Raw genomic sequence first — 23,587 nt, forward strand, 5'->3', positions numbered from 1 at the left:
TATCTCCTCCCGCAAGAATTCTGTTAATGCTGCAAGAATGCATGTTTCTTTGCTTGTCTTTTGCGTTGCTCGCGACACTGTGAAGGCTCCACTTCCCGACACCATGCATGTCAGAAAAAGTGTCACCCAAGTTCTGGTTTAGTTTATTTAAATGTTACTTTACCGAAGCACAGTGGGAACATCTCTTGTGCAAGCAAAAAGTTCAAATACTGTCAGGGTGTGCTCGTGGCATTGTGAGTTCTACCAATATTGACAGTCCTTTTACAACTTAACATACAGCGGTTGAATTTTGCGCGTCCTGTACTTCACCTCAGTGTCATCTGATACAGCTGTAGCAATCAATGTACACATCTTAGGAGAAAATGCTTTAAGTTTATGAAATGTGTTGCAGGCTGGCAGAGGGAAACTAAAGGCAGCTGCTTGTAGCAGTCGTGTTTCTTGCACAACTGCATGTGTAATTCACTCCTCTGTGCAGATAATAGAGAATCACAATTCGAAGCCGGTGGAAAGCTCGTTTCACCAAATGCTTTGTACTCGCACTAGTCGATAAGATGTTCAGCTGGGTGCCGCCTTGACACGTACGTGAAGAAGCTACGCAATACCTTCCCACAAACGTGTGCAAATTTTGCAAGAAGGTGTGCAATAATACAACTTACTACACATAAACATAGACAAGCACAATAAAAAAGGTGATATTTCACTCATATGTCCTTGTGCACATAGCCTCAAGATTGCACGAGTCTATTGCATATGTTCAAAATATGTTTTGGGGTCCCTTCAACTGTTGGTTAAATGTCCGAAAGCATCTGTGTCAACTGGTATCCAGAGAGACAGAACAGCTACACTGACGCCTACATTTTTGTTAAATAATAGTATGTGCCCGGAAAGGGAGGAGTCAAATTTAACAGGACACAAATAAATTTTTTCCAATCCAACATAGTGTTACTAATGTGTCTTGTTTTGAAGACTTAGTAGGCATGAGCCTTTTTCTGGTCTAATATTAAGAGCACCTACATACAAAACTTTTACAGAATAGCTACAAGAGTAAAAATAAACAATTCTTTATTAGAAATAATGAAATTTCCAAATTTTTCTTATTTTGTCAAATTAATTTTCGAGAGCACTATACAAGATGTGGAGGGCCTGGACCTGGACCCTCATAAATAATAACCATGATGGCAATTCCCAATAACAGACCCACAGGTCTGTTATCATAAATGGTTTTAGGAGAGGGTCATTAGAACAATCATTTTCAGCCTTCTTTAAGATCTTGACTACTTTTCCCACACATCTTTCAGAAATGCATAGTTAAGAAGCTTTGATTGGACATGACTTGTATACTGCTGACCTACCAAAATTAGCCATTTAACAAACAACTTTCTGTGCATTAATAATAAAGTTGTCACAGGCACCTCAGATTTATCCAATGCGGCATGTTGTAGTCATCCTTCATGTCCAGGACTGACGGGTTTTTTGACTGGAACTGGAAATGAAAGAAACAAGCCAGCATTGAGGCACCATTACGCATTTCATCTGTATCGGGCGGGCAGGTATCATTGCTGAAGGCAGTCATGATTGCTGGCAAGCCCATTTTAAAACACCATTGTGTCCACAAGCTCCCTCCATACTTCTGTACTTGTCCCGCCTTACATTTACACCTACAATGTGATGATGCCCCAAACATGAAACCGCTGTTCTTCCATTAAGTATGTACCGAAGTACCGACAGAAGGTACTGGAGGTAGCTTAAGGGTAGTTGAAGGGTAGTTTACTACAGTCAAACCTCGTTATATCGAACAGTGCGCGAACCGTGAAATAGTTCGATATAACCGAAATTCGATATATAAAATTTGATCAAAAACGCGTCAAAATGCAACGCATTCAATCACTAAAAAGGCAACGACAAGAATGACTACTCACATGAAGCGTTAAAGTGAACTATTTATTCCCAAGGGAAAAAAACTGCAGCAGCGTTGACTGTTTCTTCGAGTTGACGGCATGTCGTACCACAGCCTGCTCCATGGTTTCCAAAGAGTCCACGAACGCGAGACCACTAACTTCCATTCCGCCGAAGTAGCGGCGTAAAAGTTCCACAGCGGCCACAGCTTCGCCCGCAGTTGGGAGCGGAGCGGGGTCCTCGGTGATCGAAGGGCCAGGTTCGCCATCCACCGCCTCTGAAGTCAGCTCGCAGGTGACCTCCGCGGATATTTCCACGTCGGTTAGGCTGACTCGGCTGAGCCTGAGTCAGCCTCAGAATGGAGTCCGCCAACTGCGTATGCCGCCTAGCCTGAATGGCGCTACCGGCGCCTGAGGCATGCGTTTGAGTCGCAAACGCCTGCTGCGCTACCGCTATTCTCCCCTGCGTTGCGGGAAAGCCTGCCGCCTGTCTCCGGAGCGCGTGCTTTCGGCCGGCGCTGAGTTCGATATATCCATTTCTTAACCGACCGAGTTCGATACAGAAAATTAAAAATGCATGTAATTCTTTTAAAAAACTGACAATGGTTCGATATAAGCAATAATTCGATATACCCGTGTTCGATATAACGAGGTTCGACTGTATTTGCAAACTACCTGTCAGCTGTCAGCTCTTTCTTGTTCAGTGTGAAACAGCCAGGTCAAATTAACGAGCAGTTCTAGCTTTCCTTTCATTTACTTTCTGTTATCTTTTTCATTTATTTCTAGTCGGCTCCATTGAACATTTTATTCACTCACTCACTCCCTTTGCATACGCTTTTATATGTAGCACAGCCCTTTGCAATACTAGAACACAAAATTCAGGAGACATTCTAGCAGCTTCACCAAAACCTGGGGAGTCTAAAGATGTGCCAGCATCCGTAGCAGCTCCTGACACAGGCCGTCTTCCCTATTATAAGAACACCAAAACTGCTGCAGTGAGCATGCAGTAGAAATGAGACGACAACAAAACAGATCGCACCTGCGTCGCGCAATACATCAGCCCCACCGATTCTTTGTCACCAGTAAAAATAATGCAGGGTGCTTGCTTTGTCAGCCTTTACACGAAAAGCTACCGCTGTGGAGGCGAAAAGAGATTGGGATTTAAAAATAAAAAAAGCAACAGACAAAGCAAATACCTGGGCAGGTGATGACGGTTTAGGGGCTGACAAAATCAAGCCTATATATGAGAAAAAAATTACTTGGGCGCTTAGTCTGCTTGTGTGTTTGAACGCAAAGGCCTAGCAATTTACTGCTACGACGTGTTTGCAACTCCTTCTTGTTTTTACCCCATGAATTACTCCGACGTGAGTTACTCCAATGTGAATAACTCTGAGAAGCAGACTGGCCGCACTTCACGCTGCAGCTTCCCCCGCAGTCAGAGTATCAGGCTAGTTCTTGTTCCACTCTGCCAGGGTGCCAGCTTAGCTCTGGGGCTAGTGCACTTGGCTGCTGCTCTGGCAAGCCAGGTTCAAATCCACCCAAACCCAGTCTGTTTTCTCGTTACAGCAGCAGCTGTTTCGGTACCATTCATGTTGGCGCCGCTGCCCACTACAACCACGGTCACTTTTCGCATCTGATGAGGCACTTGTAAGGCATTCGCCTCAAATTAACAATGGCAGGCCTCAGCATATGAGAGCGATGACACATTCCAGACATGAGTACCACACGGCCCTCTCCTCCTTGTTTTTTTTATCACAGACACAGCCATGAAATCTCCGGACATGTAGCCCAAAAATGCCTTCAGCATTGCAAATATCTTTGCACACCTAAAGGAAAGAGGGAGAGAGAAATGTGTGCGCTCACCTTAAACAGAGGCACGGCATGCAGGGGCTGTTCCCCAAGGCACACCAGGTCACTTCCAATGCCTGAACATGCAAAGCACAAGGTGGTAAGACTCTTCGCACTTTCTCCAGGAGCCCAATGGCATGCCACGGATGCCAAGAACAACGACACAGTACGCAGCCCTCACCGTTGTCAATGATGCGCTGCTTGGTGATATTGGTGAGGTCTCGGTCGACCTCAAAGACCCCAACGCCAGGCGTGATGACCACACTGAGCTGACCAGTGCGGTCAAAGCTACGATCCATGAAGTGCTTCTCAAACACTGTCCCCAGGGCCCCAGGAAAGAAGTGGCACAGAATAAGTCCCCACTCTCAACAAAGCAACAGCAGATGAATTTAACAAGAGAAGAAAGTCGTGTTTAATTAAAACATAAAGGGAGGGGGGATGGCTTTGACATGCTGCAGCAATAATGGCTGCACAGAAAATGTAAGCAGATATCGTAACAGTTCCGTAAACTACAAACACAGTCAGCAGACTTTAGTGTGCATGATGAAAGCATGATTAATGAAAATCACTGAGTGCATTAATTCAGATATATATATATCCACTATCACTAGACTTTGTTGTTGTGTACATAGTCTCAAGGAATTGCCAAAATACAAGGAAGACGTGTTACAAGTAATCCAAAACAAGCAAAGCAATTAATTTCTGTGGTGACACACGTGAACTGCCACAAGATATGTAAACGGTAAACAATGGGCCATGCCCTGTTGCACGAAAAGCTCCCATAATAGACCAAAAATCCCTTCAAACCCAACTGTTATTAAGGCTCAGTTTATATCCTGTAGTGTTGTTTTAGTGCTTCAAATGTTGCTGGCCCAATATCCTGGTTGATAAAGGCCATATCAGGTTCTATAGAACTCATCATGCTTCCAAATAAAGAGACACTGCTAAAGCTTGATGCTAAAAAGACACCGACGTGATTTACGAACACTGCGTAATCGCTTTATCAGCTTAAAGCCTAGAATGCATAGGTCATCTTCTGCGTTCCTTTCCTGCCAAATTACACACATTTTTTTCAGAAAAGTTTATTCAAAAGTGCCGTTCTCCTAAATTACACCATGCTCCTTGGCAATTTGGTGACACCACGATGACACTTTGCATGCTCACAAGGGTGAATTTAGCCACTACAAGCACATTTAACCGATATAACCCACGAGTGAACAAACAAGGACCCATATATTTCAATCATAAAACAGACGAAAATCAAAGTTTTCCACACTGAGACAGCATCCGACCACACTGCAAACCAGTGCAGTGTCACTGCAGTAGTTTGTTGGCCACCTACAACGAGCGCATGGTGTTTTCTGTAGTTCTTGGCTTTAAAAGTGAACTAAGGTTCTATACTCCCGTAAAGTAGTGAAATAGAACAATATGTGACTTGAACTGCACAACACAGTCTCAAATCAGGAGCTGACTAATTTGCTTCAATGTTCTTTTACATTCACACAGTGTCAAACACAGCTAAACAAGTAATTTGACTATGGCTTATTAAAGAACAACTTTTTCAGCTCGCCAACCATCACATCACATACAAAACACCAAGATCTTCCTGCCCTGCTATTGCCATTTAAGTCAGGCAATCATTTGACATGCATCGTCTTAAGTACTGATGTCGTCACTGGTTATTGCTTGAAGAGGTTGCAGAGCGATGAGGTTTAAGAAATTGCCAGTTTTAGGCAGCGCCTGATTCCTCACATTCCTCTGGATGTATTTCATCGTTTGTAATTAGTGCTTCATCCTACAAATTGCTAACAATTGGAAGCAAGTTCACTAACCATTGAGAGACATGTTGAGGACCTGGAGAAAGTTGCCCTGAGATGCAGTGGAGATCATTGCTGGGGGCACCTTGACGTTGGGTCGGCAGTGGAACTCAAGAATCTGCTTCGGGTATTCCGTGAAGTACGTTTTGAGCAAGCGTAGAGTTTGGGTCCAGTCATCAATGCGCTCATTCTGGACTGCAACTCTGAGCAAAAAAAAAAAAAATGCTGTGAGTAAAAACTATACACAATACCACTTGCAAGCAATATACTATAGCTTAGTAGACATCGAGGCGAGAGCCTTCTCATTCTCCCAAGTGACTGGCTTTCAGGGTATGGTGCGTTTAGTTGAACAAGATGATTTGAAGTTTGCTTATTAACACAAGTTAACAACCAAAACTTGGGATTTCGAAGCGACAAAGGTAATCATTACCACATATTTTTAAAGATTACTTGTTAGGTGCTAGGCAATGGGGCTTACAAAACATGCCTTTTGGAAATACAACACATGCACAGTGAAAGCTGTGATGCGCTAAATCAAGTGAGTTATGAAACTGTTGTTCGATTTCACAAGTCACTTAAGTTGAAAAGCAGACAGCACCACAATAGACAGTTTCACCCTGTACCAGTTATCAGAAGCACCGGCTGCAAAGTTTAGGTCCTTTGCAGTTAACCGTGTATAATTGAAAAACTAGTAAAATAACTTCATCTCTCTAGATCACCAGCGCCTCAGCAGAAGACTTACAAATTTTTAAGAACAAGTGGAGTTAAAACAGCACTTCCTTTGCAGATAACATATTCAGCAAGCAAGCAAAGCTTCAGCAGGGGCCGGTTTAATTCTCGTAAAACTGGAAGTGAAGACGTGCTGCATGGTTGCTACAAACTGCACCGACATGAAAGCCAAAGTGCAAATGAGCTGTTGTACTTGTCCTTACACACACAGCAGTACATACGCAGTTGGAATTCCTTTTCTCATGTTCCCGAAACAACAAGACAGCTTAATAAGCACTTTTAATATGGCTTAACAAGACTCTGGTGTGATTTAGTTGGTTCATGATCTAGAAACTTCAACAGCACGAACTGACAGGACGAAAGACGAGCGTCTACGTCGTTTGTGTCTCTCGTCTTTCGTCCTGTCAGTTCGCGCTGTTGAAGTTTCTAGACTTTTAATATGTTTACTCTAATATTTTGTAATTCACCTCTGCAAGGCAGTTGTTAAAAGAGTACCGACACGAAATTTCAAAGCTGAGATAACTATGCAAAAAGCTTCCTTCGTATATGGAGATACCTCCCATTAAGTTTCAACGGTAACTGTTCAGTATAACATGCTTTAGATCAATTTTAAACTTTGCATGCACGAGAAAGCTCAGAACGGATACCCTCTCGATATTGGCATCAGCGCGGCGCAATGCCAAAGCCCCTAGCCCCAAACTGCCTGGGCTGGTAGGCACCCATAACAGCTAAAATAATGTGACAAGAAAATTTCGTGTCACGTTAACTCTGGGAAGAAAGGAAAAGTGTCACCTGTAAAAATCCTCATAGAAGCGTCCCCTGTAGTCCACCTGTACGCACTGTGCCATGTGCTCTGGAAATTGGTCCTTGCTTTTGGCCTCGTAAAACACTCGCGAGAAGAGCACAATGTTGACGTCGTGGTTACATTTCATGTCCTGAGGAATGAGGAAGGTGGAAGATTTCCTGACAGGTCAGCAAGGGTAACACACGAAATGCACAGAGAAAAAAGATGACATCTGCCGATACAATGTTCACACAATCGTGTGAAGTCGGGAATGCGAGCGTGTCATGCTGTGTGATGTTACCGCACCCAACATCTGCAGCAATGCCAAGCTCCAGCCCATACGCGTCAATTCAAAATTCCTAAAAGTGAATACAATAGTATCTAAAAAAGAAAAATTGATTCTACTCCTTGACTTTGTCATATGGGGAAGCCATGGACAGGAGCCAGTGATAGACAGCTACTACAATGATTACACAGGGCCTATTTTTATTGCACTGCTTGAAATAAAACTTGCCATAAGAAACCAGCTTCCAAGTATGCGTACCACCGCACAATTTTACTGGTTCACACTAATCTCCACAAGACACAGAACAACTTCCTGGCTTTCTGGGAACTGAAGGAACATACCTAAAGAAGAAAAAAAATTGCATGCAGGGTTCATCTCCAGTGATTACATTTACATGCAAAGCATTATTTAACTTGGAAAAATGGTGCGTGCATGCACGCTCATATTGCATCTTTTATGTTAACAGCAGCTCTTATGCTGAGTGCTAGGCACTCACAGTAATGCTGTGGGCCACTTCCCCTCAGCAGTGCAGAACAGCTACCTGCTTTTTTTACCTGAGCCACACCAGTGGCTTTGCTCCTCCCCATGGCACGTGATGGCCACCTTTTTATTTCATGCAGTTGTACCGCCTCTTCTTGAGATAGCTTTACAAACTAGAAGAGGTTATTTTAATCTGTTTTCATAACGACCAATCCAATGCCAATTTTCAAAATTAAAAGAACACCCCTAGCATTGGTCATGTACTCGAGTTTTGCCTCAAATGTGCTCACGGTTTCCTTTGTGCTCAATAATGTTGACACGTATGAACCATGTTTCCAATGCTAGTAGTTGGAAAATAGGTCAGGCTTAATATATTGTGGGGATCGCGACCTTAACATGAACCCGTCTGGCCTAGCCTTCCTCACAGCTGCTGTCACGCAACGTTCCTCGCTCCCGCGATGGGAGCCATTGCGAGAGCACGACAGCACCGAGCGTGTTTGCTTTCATGACAGTGGTGGCTTTGCCCCTCTTGCTCCTTGCCTTGCCCAGGAACAGGTTCTCGCACCACACTAGCGCAACCAAGCACCACCAATTGTCGCCACCAATTGTTGCCACCAACTAGCGTCACTAATTGCCGAGGTATTGCATCATGTTGCATGACAAGGAGCTACACTCTAGACTTCAGAGACGCGCCATGTGTGGACCTCTCCACTAGCTGCTCTTGGGAACGCTTGAGGCACGGACGTTTACCGGCAAGCTTGGAGCGCAATCTCGCCGCCACCGCACGCGCAGTACCCCGCTGCTCCAGTATTCCATCGGCGAGTCGAGCCAGTTAGATCTCTAAAGTGTTGTTTAATGTTCCCAACGTTATTGCTATGGCCTAGCCCTATGTAAGCAGTACAGCCCTATGTAAGCAGTACAGCCCTATGTAAGCAGTACAGCAGCTGCAATAAATGCCACCCATCGAAATTCTGGCACGAGCACATCCTCAAAGGTGTCTGTAGAAGCTGTTGAGCAGGACACTTGCCTTCCACTTGGCAATGAGGTCACACAGGAAGCCATTGACGGCCTTCTCAAAGTAGAGGTCACCGTTGATGTCGAAGTCCCACATTTCCGAGCTCATCTGGATGAAGAGGTAGACCATGCTACTCGCCGAGCGGTAGACAACCTTGGTGTCCGCAGTGATCACTCCAGACGCCACCTGCTCTCCGTGGGCCCACATTTCGTACACCTGGAGGCTGTGTAGAACAAAAACTGTTCCACATCTCAGAAACCATTTTCTCCCACCAGAGCTGGCATTTGGCAGAACATATTTTGGACATGAACTTTCTGTGCACACGCAGTTCCTCATTAAAAAATGCTGCACCTTAGCCTTCAAGAAGGTAGCTAGCTGCACCTCAACTTGGACTGAGCAACAGAAAGGCAGTCATCAAATTTAGAGGGACACCTGTTTACCGGCTTGCAGCAAATGTCCCACTAATGTCATTTATCAGCACAAATTGAAGCAGCTTTCAAACACAGCGTGATGAAAATCCCCCGCCAAAACGTAGATATTGACCAAGTTTGGTAATACAGTAGACTCCCGAACTTCAAGGGACCGTAAAAATTTGTTCGTACTATCAGAAATTCATCTTATTCGTAGGCTTTTTGCATTGTCGACATTACAAAAGAGCAAAAATGTTGTTCGTCTTAACCATAGTGTTTGTCTTCACTGAGTTCATCTTAACGGGAGTCCACTGTATTGTTTTTGTGCTGTTATTAGTGCTTTGGCGTTCACAGAGATGTTATTGAAAACAGAATTTCTTCTTGGTTTGTATATTTTGAAATAGAGCACAACTTTTTTTTCCCCACATTTACAGAATTATAAAACACAAAGGTAAAGGACCCTTCTTTAACGAGGACATATTGTGACTATATTTGCTTTCTTTGTTCAAAAAAGGAACTAGACAGCAGCAAAAAAAAAGCATGGCATTTCCTTTCACTGCTTCTGCCGCAGCAGCTTCTGCTCTTTCTGTAAGAACAGGTGCTAGATGTTGTGCAAAAGTTGCAACATAGAAACAGAAGACCAGGGGCCATATCAGTGTCATATACATGTCCCCACATTATTCTTACGGCTTGCAAGGACTCACCGGCTTGCATGGATCTCAATGAGCTTCTTAGCATAGACACAAGTGTTGATCTGAAAAGACACCAAGTTTCTGACAACTCCCATGATGTACACGTACGAAACAAGCAACAGTAAGAAGATATCGATGGACAAAGCAAGCTTACGTCCCTGTTGCACGGCAAATGTCATTCAAAGGAAATAATATCAGCTGTAAATGACATTCGGTTTGGCCGTGCAGGTCTACACGGCGAAGAAAATGTCGTTTGATATTGAGATAGCAGTGGCGATTAGCAAACTCACAAAATTGCAAGATTTATTGATTATGAGGTTTAACACGCTGACGCTACGCAGGCGATGAGGCACACCGTAGTGGAGGGCTCAGGATTAATTTTGACCACCTGGGGATCGTTAATGTGCGCCGAAATCTTGAACTCAAGAGCGTTTTTGCATTTTGGCTCCATAAGAAAAGCGGCCGCCGCTGCCAGGAATCAAACCCGCGTCCACAGAATTGCAAGATACTAGTGTAAATGCATCCATAATGTTTTCATACCTTTAATACTTTAAAAACCAAACGAATGAACTTATTTAAAAGAGAAAAATCGTATCGCTTTCAGCGACATTACAAGCCAAATAAGCAACAAATTTGTATTTTGGTAGCAGCAACATGGTGGAGCTTTACGAAAGTGGTGGTTGCCTTCTTTTCGATGTAAAACAACATACAGGAAAAAATATTGATTGGTGAATATCTTTTGGAGACAGTATAGTACATGCTCTTCGATTTATTAAATTTTCTTGTTTAGTGATGGGCCACTGCTGTTGAGGCTACTCATTCTGTTTGGATGCAAATGCGAATGTGTTTTCCGAACTCGTTTGCTTGCAGAATGCCATTCGCGTTCATGTCATTCGGTATTCTCATGTAGCACAAAACTAATGGCATTAACCACCAATGTAATTTGCTCTGAATGTCATTAGTTTGTCGTGTTGCAGGGGTATTAAGCTATCTTAAGGGGAGGCTAAAAATAATTTGCCAAAATCCTGTTTGTGTTAGTAGTGCATAGTGGGATTAAATAAATGCCCTTTTCATCAATTATCATGTTGCTAAAGTAGTAGTTAATTTATACAGCCTGAAAAAAGGAAAAATGCCACACGACATCTGTGGCGGCCACAAAAACTACAGAAGGAGTACAAAATGACGCGAACTCTTCTTGCGATGTGCTTGGACGATGTGCAAGCTTCATGCATACACACTTGCGTTGAACTGATTTTATTTTTCTATAGGAAAAAACTTCACGTCTTGTATCCTGTGGGGGTGCGGTAACTTTTCTGGCGGGGTTGATTTCTCACGCAGTCTCACAGAATAGGCTGAGCACGGAAGAACTTCACAGATTACAGCGTTGTACTAACCACGCTGCGTGGGAAATCAACCCCGCTGGAACCAATAGGAAATGCAACAGGTTCCAATTGGTCCAATGATGTTTTCAGCAGGTCCAATTGGACCTAAAATGGTTTTGTTCAGCTGGGCTAGGCCCTCCAGGCATTAATCTGCACAATTATTCTGACATTGTTTACAAATTACTCCAGTGTCCCTTTAATACCTCTGCAAAAAATAAAAAAGAAAAAGCAACATTCTCTGACATTATCAATAAACTCACCATGGCTTGCTTCCAGCGCCACATGTCGCTGCGAGCCAGGTAGTGGTCCTTAAAGACAAGCTCAACCGAATCCAGGGCCACGTCCTGAAATAGGACACCTCACTTAAGCAATGCAATCAAGGAGTGAGAAGTAAGAAGCAAGGAGCTTTGAACAAACCCTGGGATCCACCACATTGACAATGACGTCAGCATACAGCCTGAGTTGGAAAGCATTGGCAAGGCTCTGCTCCACACTGATGGAATCTAGTAACGAAAGAAGCAAAAGTATGTGATAAACTCAAGTGGTGGTTAGTGGTAAACTAGCCACACAGCACAGGAAGACAATTTCTTCAGCTGCCCTAATATTTTTACTAGTCACAAGCAACGTGATGCATCGTGCATCATGTACTTTTGCCCCCGCATTTTCCTTTATGATGTCAGCCAAATACACTTTCAGTACTGTGAATTGCAAGAAATTTCAACCTCTTACAAAATACGTATTTGAAAATATAATGCACTTGCACACTTTTTAAAGTGCACTAACGACATGCCACAAGACATCACCATGCTTTTGGAGGGCAAGACATAAAAAGTGATACACCACTATCAGGTATAAAAACACTGCAATGCAGAAAAATATTATTTTTTTGTTTTCTTGTTGTTTTCAAGTACGGAGCAATTGATCACTTTAACTAGAAGCATTGGAGGATATGAAATTAGTGCAATGTGGACGTAACAAAAGCTGAAGTGAGTTCCAAACTGTTGATTGGTGCAAATATGCCTTCACAACAGCTCCACAGCCAAAGTATACTGCCAACCATATCAGAATTTCAGGTTGTGCCACACTTCTTACATCTACCTGCAAACCGTTTCCTCAGTGTTGTCACCCCGTGTTCTCCGTGAGATGACCCAGGTTCTAATCCAGTTCACTGCAAACTCCTAAAGGCGATGGCATTTTTTTGACCCACGTACTCAAAGTAAATTCACAGTGTTCTGGCCTCACATCGCAATACCATGGCACAAAATTAAAATACCCAGACAGCTATCACAGCCCCCTCACTCCACAGCCCGCAACTGATGTCCTCCGCAGGTCTCTGGAGTGGAGGGGGATGCATGCCAGGGATACACAAAATATTATTTCCCACTTACTTCATTGCGGCGAGGTCACTGTAGTGACAACCGTTATTACAAAGGTGTATTGCAGGAATGCACGTGCCTGATAGAACGCACTAAACTACACGCCATCTTGGTAGCAATTCTAGCACGGCAACACCTGCCACCATATATGTTGCTCTAAATTCTTGCTGACCTTTTGGGGACAACCACATGCAGCGGCAGCGATGAGCAATGCAAAAAACATAACTCGTGGATACAGCAAACAGGTTGTGTGGGCAGCAGCGACGAGTGAAAAAATTTATACACAGGATGCCGGGGGTGATGACAGCGACGGGCCATAGCCATCGCTCACGTCTGGCCAGCCAGCAGCAGCCCACAAGCGAGCGGCAGCAACGGAGGCCCCCAGCGGCAGCGTATAGATTTTTTCACTTGTCAATTTGCCCACACTACCTGTTTGTTGTACCCATGGAGTTAAACTTTTTCACATCGCTCGTCACTGTGTGCGGCTACCCCTTTTCCATGTGTTTTAGGTGCGAAGCACCTTAGGACCGCACAATGTCCGTCCGCATCCGTGCGCATAGCATTTACAATCGCAAAAAATCACCCAGGAACCGGCACCAGCAGGATTCGAGCCTGTGTCTGGTAGACCAGACAGAGTTAGTGTCAGTCGTCTTACCCATTGGGCTACGACCGTGAGTTAGTACCTGAGAGTCAAACGACTTACTCCCTCGCCTGTAACGGTGCGGAGTACCTTAGGACTTCCCCATGTCCGTCCGCGTCCATCCGTGCGCACACCACCATCAAGCTAAAATCAAGCGAAATCCGATTTGAGCCGTGAATTGCGGTTTCATTTGGGGAATAATCAAGGTGCAACTCACGGCTCAAATCGAATGACAGTCGGGGCACAAATCGGATGTCACTCGGGGCGCAACTTGGATATCATTTCGAGTCCCCGTACTTCGCACCCTCGCCATCATCCACGGAGTGGAGATGCTGCCATTTTTTTTTCATTATGGTAGACAGGAAATCCCCAAGCAGGACCATCGGCAAGCCCAGAGAGTGGCCACTACAAGGAATTTCATGCTTCCAATACATTTCCACTACATGTTATGTTCAAGACAGTGCGCAACAGGTGCAGTCCATACAACTAAAACAAGCTACGGGTACAAAGCAAGGGTGTGTAACATCTCCCAGGTATAAATAACGAACTCCATGCTGTGGCACAAAGCATTGTTCAATAACTGGCATGCTCAGCTCTTTCTGCCCCATGGGCTGAACAACCACTGCAGTAGTCACCAGCTCACAGAACACGATATGTGGTTCGTCTGAGCACGAACTGGAGTACGCAAGCACCTCCTCCACCAATAAGGACTCAGAACTGTGTCACAGTAATGAGACATGGTACTGTGAACCCGTTGTGCACCCTAGTGAGGCATCAATGCATGCTAAAGGTCATAACGTTATGCCAATTATGCCTGAGACCTATATCATTCATGCGATTTTCGACATTGCAACAGCTTCAAGATGTGAGAAGAGATTCGTTTTGCACATCACCATACAGTACCTTTTTGGAAGTCTTCTTTCAGTGTCGTTACTTGAAGCAGCAAGCGACTGCAAAAGTAAACACATTGCAGTTTTTCAATTAACCTGACATTTATTGATTTCTAAAACTACGGTATGTAATACATTTACAGTAGCGATTACCAACTACATAAACGAGAGCACTACTGTTATGTCGCCAAATAGCACATTAATACAAGACAAGGTTCACTTTCTGCAACAATGAGTGCTCACCTGTAGGTGTCATCAGGGAGGTATATTTCTACGATGTCTCCTATTTTCAATCCGGGAAAATCTTTGACGCTAATAATTAGGCTGTCATCTGCACACACACAAAAAAAACGGATTAAGAAGAAAATTGAAATGCTGTTTTGCAGGACGCCACACAACTATGTGAAACTGAGAAGCACTTGCCAGAAAAACTTTTCTGGTGACAGATGAGCTTCATTTGCTTCATCATCATGTTTCAGTGTCGGTGCGCACTACCGGGCAATCACTGGTTACTTCTGGCACACACGTCGTCAGCAGGTGATGTCAAATGTGGCAACAGAACCAACGCATATTCAACAAGCAGGTGTAGTACCGCGAAATGGCCATGTTGAATGGCGTCCACATCAGTTTTGATCGCGGGCAGGCACAAACAGCTTCTAAAACAGAACTTCCATAGCTTCCAACACAGTTCAAATATAAGTAGCACGCTTGAAGTGTACCACAACACCGACAAACTACTACATCTCTAACAGTAAACACCAAACTCGAGCTACGATAGCGGCAGCGCGTGATGACACCTGAGATTTCCCCATGCAGACTTGAAATGGCGCCAAAATTTCCCTGTTTGTGTTTACAGTCGACCGGTCCTTCCCTGCTGTGTACCTAGGCCTGGTGCCCCCTGTGTACGAGGACGCGTTGGAGTGCGCAAAAAAATGAACGTTTGTGGGTTCATCTTATCGTAGCCACCGTACGTATTTTATCGCAATCATATTTCCTTTCCATTTAGAGCACAACTTAGCACCCCTCATAGAGCAGGTGTCCAAATGTTACGTGCGGAGGCAATACCGCGGGTAAGGCAGCTGTAGAGGGTTGCCGCCAATGCCGGAGACATGTGGCTTCCAGCCATTAATGATTGAGTCCTTATGAAGTTAAATCGGCTCAGTATTAATAATGGGATTAATACTGCAACCTTTGATCGCGCGGCGTTACCTCCTCCTCTTGTCACAGCTAAAGTGCATTGCCGTTGGCAGTCCAGGGAGCTAAACCAATGACGATCAGTGACGATCACGCAAAATGCCTCTGATCACCTGAGAGGTTGCGAATTTGAAATACCGTTTGTTACGATTGGTAGATAACGTTGTTCTTAATGTTTTGTGCGTCCCAGGGGAGGAGTACATCGTTTACGTTGGCGTTGTAACCTTAAATATTGTGTGCATTTTGTTCTTAACACCATTGTGTGCGTGCTCGGACGTATGTTGACGTTCGTTGTAATTTTCAGTTTGGACTTACTCAATGCATTACAAACGCTTGAGTAGGTCACCGCCAATATCGTCTAGCGTTTTTCTCTTCGCGTATCGATCTGTCAAACAACTTGGATGTGGTTGCAAAGGCTCGCAAAGTCCGTTCCCCACACGCGTGAATTTCAAAAGAGCAGGCGTGCTGCCAGCAAAGCAGATATTTCTTTCTTGGAAATTCATCTAGTCGAGGTCACTATCATCTTGTCTTGAACACTCTACCGGGAACTGGTTCTTATTAATTTGGTGGTACAGAGCGGTCTCCACGTAAGACTTTCAGCGGTGCTTGTCTGCTGCTCGCTTCCAGACCGCCGTACCAATGGATCCGCCATCAAGAAAGAGGGTGAAGTTTGATGAACTAGAGGAGGAGATTCTCGGGCGGAGTGCTGAGGGGGATGACGTCAAGAAGAAATTTAAGAACTCCCTGGACAGTGATGAAGAGGATGATGAAGTCGAAGACAAGAAATACAACCTACTCAACCCTGATGATGTTGAAGGTAACGCTTTCCTTGCTAAATGACCTTCTAATTTCTGCCTCACTTGAACGAAAGCTCTCCCACATTCTGTCTTGATGCACGTTTACCCATACTTGCTTGGCTAAGCATACTGTTAAAGTTTATTTGCGTTAGTTTTGCGCAGCGTGTGATCAGGCAATGGGCATGTTGTAAGTGTTCTGTCATTCTCATCAGACATTAAATCGTCCAGGGCAAGAAGACAAAACCATAGAGTATGATGGAAGCATCAAGATCACGCCGTTCAACATGGAAGATGAAATGGAGGAGGGCCATTTCGACAAAGACGGCATGTTCATCTTCAATAGGGACAAGCCAGAGATACGGGACAACTGGCTTGACAACATTGATTGGGTTAAGGTGAGCTCCTCATTTGCTGCATTGTGTGTTTTCTTGGATCATAATTGTGCTGTCACATTGGTGCAAATTATATGTATGAGCTGTCATTATCAAATTATGAAAAAGAATAGAGGCACAAACGCAGGTCCTTGTGGTACACCAGAGCGTATTTTGCACATGAGGGAGCTACACATGGTCGCAGTTACGAATTGACATTGGCTAGTGAGAGAACCATTCACACAGGAGTTTATCATTAATATTAAACTGATCCAGTTGGTGAAGTTGACCTTGTTGAACACCTTAGAAAAGTAAAATTGCTTCAAATGCATAAGATGCACAAGGAACCGGCAGTATCCTGAGCTGGGGCATTCTGGTTAGCAGGGCACCCCCATGCTTCACTGACTGACAGCATATATATCTACGTCCGATGCAATGCACATAAGAAATGTGTGTGGCTTGCTTTCATGGACCCTCAAAGCTCCACTACGCACTTCTATGCGAACTTTGTAACGTTCTTCTATTCTTTTCCTTTTTTTCATGACGCAGTTGCAACCTTCGAAAGAGGGGATGGAGGACAGCAGAGGCTCTGAAGGCTCCGAGGATGAGAAAGTGGACACGATGGCACTGTATGGCGAGATGCTGGAGATAATGCGGCCTGGTGAAAGTGTGCTCACCTGCATCAAGCGACTGGGAGGCGGGAAGCGGGACTCCACCATTAACCGCTGGAAAAAGAAGAAGCAGGAGCAAGCTGAACCAGGTAGGTGGCAGATTGTCTCTGCTTACTGGCCCTATGGGCGTACTGCAGTGGTTTTTCCTCCAATTATAGGTGGTATTCACTGAAAAGTTTAGCTGTCAATTTCTTTGCTTGGCAACACTGGAAACAGCTGCGGACATGGCCGAAGTGCCACGGACATGGCGCGGCTTGTGCCGCTGCGCTTGCACGCTGCAGGAAAAAATACCGGCGTGCGTCGTCTGCTCCGCTTCAACCCGATTTTAAATGGTGATGTCAACAGAGGTGTTATTAACTGCACTCACATTGGAGTCGAGGCATTACTTTGTGTTTGGAAGGCTAGAGTCTGGAACGTCCAACGCAAATCGTGTGCTTAGCACAGACAAGTACTGCCATCCCGCGGAGCCCGACGAAACCAGTGACAGCGCACTCACATGGTTGCCTGCATGTGTGCCTCGCCAGTGAATACAACTTGTTAGGATAAGTGGGCAGCAGTGTTCAGGGTTGTCCTTTCTGAATTGGCTCTCTAAGCAACCCCCTCCCCCTTTTTCTTACTTTGGAGGAAGTTGCAACAACTTGTTGAAAGTGTACAGCTTTAAACAGGTTTGGAATACGTGGAAGATAATACTAGAAGTCTGACGCACCAACTGTGGCAATAAAAAATTGCAATGCGCAATACAGTAATGTGGGCACATATAAAATTTCATTTTGGTTTGTAACAGCTTTGAGATGTAGTTAAGGTAGAGTGGGCACATCGTAGGATAACGCAATTTTGGATTGTAGCACCTTTGATGCGTTGTTATTTTTGAGTGTTTGTACAGGCAGCAGCAAAAATTAAAAAATAAAATTTAGTGAATACTGACCATTTTGGGGTAGACTAGGTAACTGGAACGATGCGTGAGAAGCTCTGCCAGTTAAACTCTGGCCAGTGTTAGTCGATGAGTTTAGGAAAAATCCCTAAAGGCGGAGTAAGTTTCTGCAAAAGGAAAACTTCACATCCACCTAAAATTGATTGATTGATTGATTGATTGATTGATTGATTGATTGATTGATTGATTGATTGGTTGGTTGTAGGGTTTAACGCGCCGACACATTGCAGGTGATGAGGCGCGCCGTAGTGGAGGGCTCCGGATCAATTTTGACCACCTGGAGATCTTTAACGTGCGCCGAAATCTCGTACACATGGGCATTTTTGCTTTTCGCCTCCATCAGTAAAGCGGCCGCTGTTGCCGGGAATCGAACCTGCGTCTTCTCTGCCTGAAAGTGCTGCCGTACGGCTACGAAGGAAAGTTAAACGGCAATTCAGGTAGATGTCAAATTTGCCATTCATAAAAACTGGCCAGGTGGCAACCCTGGTAATGCTTAACCTCGACGACTCAGATTGCTGCCATAGCAGCGACTGTATTGTGATTTGTATTGCTGGCATGGCAGCTGCTGGCATGTGTGGAAAATGCTGAAACTAAGCACTAGCAGCTCTGGGTGAGGGAAAGGGGTAGTTCATTGACTTGGGTCTTATGCTGGGCAAGCTCCAATCTGTTTACTTTGTTCGTTAAGGGCCTTTCAGGACTCTCTAGTGTGCACCAAACACTCCATATGTGAGCAATCTTGTATGATACCTCATTTAGTCTGTGTAACCATATTTTAAGCTCATGACCACCTGCTTAGCTACCAATTGCCGTAGCCACTTAGCATAGAGTCACTTAGCTGTCCAAAGTGGTCGTCGCGAGTGGCATTGTGTTTGTGGCTGAGCCATATCTGAGCAAATGAACTGAAATGTGCTGGGTGTAGTAACAATGTTCTTTTTCCCTTCCTGCCGTCGTCATGCAGACAGCACGAATGAGGCAGCCCCGAAAGAGCAGCTGCTGCGCATGACAGAGCTGGCGGACAAGCTGGTTTCTACGGGCGACATGGACGTGTACCAGCAGACGTACGAGCGACTCAAGTTTCTCAGAGAGAACAAGCAGCAGGCCAAGGAGGCCACGGCGGCGACCACAGCAGTTGAAGGCTCCTCCTTTGACATGTTTGCCGATGATGCGGATTCCACCAAGGCCACTGAGCCTGCAGCCACCAAAGATGAGAAACCTGCCGAGGAAACCAGCACTGGTGGTATGTGACCTTCTCCTCTTTCAGCCAGGTGCTCTCAAGAGAGCTAGCGGTATTTGAAGAAAGAGTGCGGCCATGTTTTAACCAGAGCGTATCGGGAAATTCTTATTGTGTGTGTGACTCACGGGTACCTATCTCAATGTGTGCAGTTTAATTATGTCAGAGACCTGGGCCTTACAATGTGGTAGCTGCTTCTCGCAGCAAACGTTCAAGGCATCCAAAAAAGGGCACCAGAGAGCTAATCGTAGTGTTTGACCTTTATGAAACAAGTTAATGTTGAAATTGCCAACCATGGTACATCGAATGACCTGCTCTGCAAAAGATGGAAACAGGTCGCTGCATGCTCGGAATGATGCTACATTTCTCATGGAAGCTCCTATAAACCATTCAAACTAGGGCAATCTGGAATGCGAGACAAGCATGGAACCCCTAGACCACCACATTTCGGCCCTTCTAGCTAACTGAAGGTGAACCTAGCAAAAGGGCTGTGACATTCGACTTCAAGGAGCCATGAAGAGAAAAAACAAGTTTGGTTCATTCAAAAAATTGTCTCGTTAGAATCATACAGACACCACTTTTAATGTAAACTTCGCTCAAATAAGCTACATAATTAGGAAAAAAGGGAGTGGCCATGCGACCCACTAGCTCATTTCCCGCAACAGAACCTATGATGTCATACCAGGCAGCTCAGCGATTGGTGGAGGGCGGCATAAGAAAACGCAAATTACGCAGAGCTTATAAGCTTGCCGAACGAACTATTGGCGCTTACATTTCGGGCACATTCCTTTTTTTTCAGTAAGAATGGTGGGACAAACAATGGAAGTTACGAAAGAACACGTAAACATCGAAGTACCGATGCGCACTGCGGTTGGTACTGCGCGCGCTATGCTTGGTTTAGCTGCACAGCACTGCGGAGCTTTGGGGTTGTCTCAGACGACACTGGCCGATTGACACAAGCTACGTGACCGTATTTGTCAAGCGAGCACCATGTTTCACGAAACGATTTTCTCCGTGAACAACACAAGCCAGGTACAAATACGTTCTAAACATACCAAAGGCAGAAAACGGCTTGCCACGGTGTGGTGGCGCCATCTAGCTTAGCTAACGGTAAACACGGCCCTGTGATGTCATTGCAGAACATGAAAATGCACGATTTAGCGGGAAAATCAAAATTTTAACTTTTTAGTGAATAAAGCATTGTTTGCATTCGGACAAGCGCTGGGGGCACTATAAAACATGAAATCTTTCGAATAACACAAACTTGTGTTTTGTCTTCATGTCTCCTTTAAAAGACATACTCAATAGTACAGGAAAAATTTGAACATTGTAATTGCACAAGTAACAATTAGGTGAGTAGCAAAGCACATTCCCACCAACAGCGTGTATGTAGGGCTATGAAGGGTGGTTGGGTAGGGAAAGGATGATGACAATAATAAGAGGGCACATGCGTAAACCACTGGCCCATGCAACTATAGGCACGATGTCATTGGTGTGCATGGAATTAGCACGCTGTCTTCCATGCAACACTTGCATCGACGTGGTGTATGTGGCAATGGACTTTGAACCATCTTTTCAACAGCAGCCATGAGAACTGTGGTAAGGCACACACTACTCACTTGTTTATTCCATAATTCAATGGTAAAGCTTTTGCATTCACTACATCATAAGGGGTGCTTAGGCGTTCTATTATAATTTTTTTCCTTTTTCTCCCGGCAGACATAAGCGTTAATTCATAATATGGTTGAATTGCGCTTTCTCTCATCTAACTAGATTATCCCCTTCTCGTTTGTACATACGTGGCCTGCTTGTGCGTTTCCCGATGCAGAGAAGGAGCCAGTGACGTCGTCGAGAGGCGACGACGAAGTGATGTGGGAGTTCAAGTGGGAAGAGGCGGATGATGCGCCCGTGTACGGCCTGCACACGTCTGCACAGATGCTGCAGTGGGTGCAAGACGGCTACTTCCAGGAGGGCGTCTGGGTGCGCAAGTCCCACGAGACAGGCGCCCCCTTCTACAGCTCCAGGCGCATCGACTTTGAACTGTACGTGTGAGACCGTGCGCAACATCAGTGACACTCCTGCGAGTGACTGTGGCATGGCTGTGAAGGTCGGGATTAAACAGGCGTAGAGATGATCAAGTACTGTGCTGTTCTGTATTGCCATGAGCAAATGACCCCCCTTTTCTTTCTTTAGCTTTTAACGTTTGCTGTATTCTGTGGCACTATGTTGATCCTTTCCTTCGTGTAATGCACCTGGTGAGTGTGAAATCATTCTGTGGAGTGCATTTGTTGTTTCTGCTCTTGGAACGCGACATATTTCTTTTGCCTCCCTTTTCATACTCCCGTCAACAACTCCATGCTTGCTGTGACTGCATATTTTACTTACACCCGTCTTTGCTGTCGTCGTAAAAGTTGAACTTTAAAACAACTGCTTGCTGCCTCTTGAAGCACCTTGCATTTGCTTCCTGCTAAGTGCTAACCACTGTTTTTCCTGCATGTAAGTCGCATGTATTTGCTTGTTGAAATGTGTGACACCTGGCACTTAGTGCATTCACTTGTCAACTTGAGCCAGAACTGTACATGTTCGAGTTTTCTTGCTAACTTCCATTTGTCACTTGATGCCATATGCCACTGTATGCTGTATCTTGTTGTTTGTGGTGTGGATATCACTGGCATGGCTATGCTCTGGAACGACCCCAAAAACACAGCCTTGACACTGTTCCCTGTGGTCTAAGGCAGGAATATTTTATTAGTGTAGTCATGAACACTTATCTTGGCAGGGTTTAGTAGTGGTGACCTCAAAAGTCATGTTACAAGCCTTTCATTTGGGGCCGCAATGAAGATGCACCAAGGCACAAGATTGGTGTGCTTCATTCAGGCAGAAAGAAGTCACCATGGCATTTGTTGCTTGCTTCTCGTTTTAAATTGTACAAAAAAAGTGTCCAATGTGTGCCTCATCACTGTGTTTGTCATCCCCGTTGTTCCAACATGTCAGCCTGTCGTAGAGCACAGAAGAGGAGCGCTTTGCTTTGGAGTGCTTGGGCACGAAGGAGAAGGCGTGAAAGCTACTAGCAGCGTATATGCAAATGGTCTTGCAAAAAAGTGGAAGACATGTTCCGATAAATTTGTGTCCGCACATGCATTCTATCTTCCTTGGCGAAGAAATGTGATGCACCTGTCAGAAGTTTTTGAAACCGTTGTGGACATATAAAAACGTTACGCATATCACGCGCAAAGCCTGGCCTTGTTTTTGGTGTGAATTTCTGCAGTAGTTGTCAACACCGCAATTCGGTTTGTATAGTGTCCTGCTTTCCTTGAAGTGGCAGTTTTGCTCCCTGGTCAATACTAAGGCTGGTTATATAATGGAGATTGTCCAGACAAAACTAACTGCGTGTACAGAGCTAGTGTTTCAAATGCGGAATAAGGCTGTCCATCTCCCTTATCAGGTGTGCAAAGTTTAAAAAAAAAAACCATCTCGTAGGATGCACATGCAAAGGACCCTCAGATGGTAAGAAACTGTAAGCACACATTTGATGCACGGCATGCTTTGTTTATGTGCTGATGCCGGGCAAAGTTGGGTGGAGGCTGAAGTGGGGTTACCAAGCTTCTGCTGGCAAAGTCGTCTCCAAATCGAGTCCTGAGGAATTCGCGTGTGCCTGCCATTAGGCTTGTGTTGATGTCACATAGTTAAATTTTTTTTAAATTTTGGTGGCTGAGTGGGCCGAAGCTACAACCGGGCTGTGATGTGCACCATCGTGGCAGGCTGTAGGATTAGACTCTGTGGAGATCTTTAGGGCGCTAACTAACGTCGCACAGCAGCTCTCCTTGCCGCCTCATTGGACTGCTCCACTGGGTGGCCAACGAACATGGCCACTGGCACGGGTGAGAGCAATGCTCCTTAGTCAAGCTGTGCACACGCAGTCTCCGGGAAGCACACGTGCGCCTTTCCACAAGTTAATGGTACAGGACATGACCAAATTGTTCACAGATATCCATGCCCAATGCTCCACATGTATTGTGACCCTATAGCAGGATGTACCCCCACAAACTGCCCCAGCTACCCCATTGGGGGCAATCGGCCAGAGCCTGACAGCAAGAGCACGTTCGGAGGCCTTGTATTGGGCTGTAAGCCATTTACAATCTAAGAAT

At 45.0% G+C, this 23,587-nt stretch overlaps 2 protein-coding genes across 3 annotated transcripts in view; one reads left to right on the forward strand and one right to left on the reverse strand.

Moving 5' to 3' along the window:
- Iml1 (GATOR complex protein Iml1) overlaps nucleotides 1-15,061 on the reverse strand; it is a 54,965-nt gene extending 39,904 nt beyond the window's left edge. Inside the window, exons 1-12 of the mRNA XM_077676765.1 lie at nucleotides 14,668-15,061; nucleotides 14,488-14,575; nucleotides 14,258-14,304; nucleotides 11,756-11,841; nucleotides 11,599-11,682; nucleotides 9,969-10,018; nucleotides 8,867-9,077; nucleotides 7,082-7,224; nucleotides 5,576-5,763; nucleotides 3,925-4,059; nucleotides 3,759-3,820; nucleotides 1,413-1,483 (exon numbers count right to left, since the gene is read on the reverse strand). Of these exons, the coding sequence (XP_077532891.1) occupies nucleotides 1,413-1,483; nucleotides 3,759-3,820; nucleotides 3,925-4,059; nucleotides 5,576-5,763; nucleotides 7,082-7,224; nucleotides 8,867-9,077; nucleotides 9,969-10,018; nucleotides 11,599-11,682; nucleotides 11,756-11,841; nucleotides 14,258-14,304; nucleotides 14,488-14,575; nucleotides 14,668-14,716 (1,214 nt within the window). The 5' untranslated portion in view covers nucleotides 14,717-15,061. The remainder of the gene's footprint in view (nucleotides 1-1,412; nucleotides 1,484-3,758; nucleotides 3,821-3,924; nucleotides 4,060-5,575; nucleotides 5,764-7,081; nucleotides 7,225-8,866; nucleotides 9,078-9,968; nucleotides 10,019-11,598; nucleotides 11,683-11,755; nucleotides 11,842-14,257; nucleotides 14,305-14,487; nucleotides 14,576-14,667) is intronic.
- Nucleotides 14,809-22,880, forward strand: LOC144145231 (CD2 antigen cytoplasmic tail-binding protein 2 homolog). Of its 2 annotated transcripts, XM_077676770.1 has the most exons (7): nucleotides 14,809-14,827; nucleotides 15,101-15,211; nucleotides 16,066-16,255; nucleotides 16,464-16,630; nucleotides 17,156-17,366; nucleotides 19,167-19,445; nucleotides 21,268-22,880. In XM_077676770.1, the coding sequence occupies exons 3-7, from the start codon at nucleotides 16,078-16,080 to the stop codon at nucleotides 21,489-21,491; spliced, it is 1,059 nt and encodes a 352-aa protein (XP_077532896.1). In that variant the 5' UTR covers nucleotides 14,809-14,827; nucleotides 15,101-15,211; nucleotides 16,066-16,077; the 3' UTR covers nucleotides 21,492-22,880. The 2 variants fall into 2 exon arrangements, with proteins under 2 accessions (XP_077532896.1, XP_077532894.1); XM_077676768.1 differs by lacking the exon at nucleotides 14,809-14,827 and having other exon boundaries at nucleotides 15,157-15,314.
- The last annotated feature ends 707 nt before the right edge of the window (nucleotides 22,881-23,587 follow it).

The sequence above is a fragment of the Haemaphysalis longicornis genome, unplaced genomic scaffold (genome assembly GCF_048455015.1).
Source record: "Haemaphysalis longicornis isolate Haplotype H1 unplaced genomic scaffold, Haemaphysalis longicornis Haplotype H1 scaffold_7, whole genome shotgun sequence".
Classification (NCBI taxonomy): domain Eukaryota; kingdom Metazoa; phylum Arthropoda; class Arachnida; order Ixodida; family Ixodidae; genus Haemaphysalis; species Haemaphysalis longicornis.

Coding starts and splice junctions, on each gene's coding strand:
- LOC144145231 (XM_077676768.1), top strand. CDS start 15,288: ATGTTACGTGCGGAGGCAATACCGCGG. Junction 15,315..16,065: donor GTGCGGAGGCAATACCGCGG/GTAAGGCAGCTG, acceptor GCTCGCTTCCAG/ACCGCCGTACCAATGGATCC. Junction 16,631..17,155: donor ACAACATTGATTGGGTTAAG/GTGAGCTCCTCA, acceptor TTCATGACGCAG/TTGCAACCTTCGAAAGAGGG.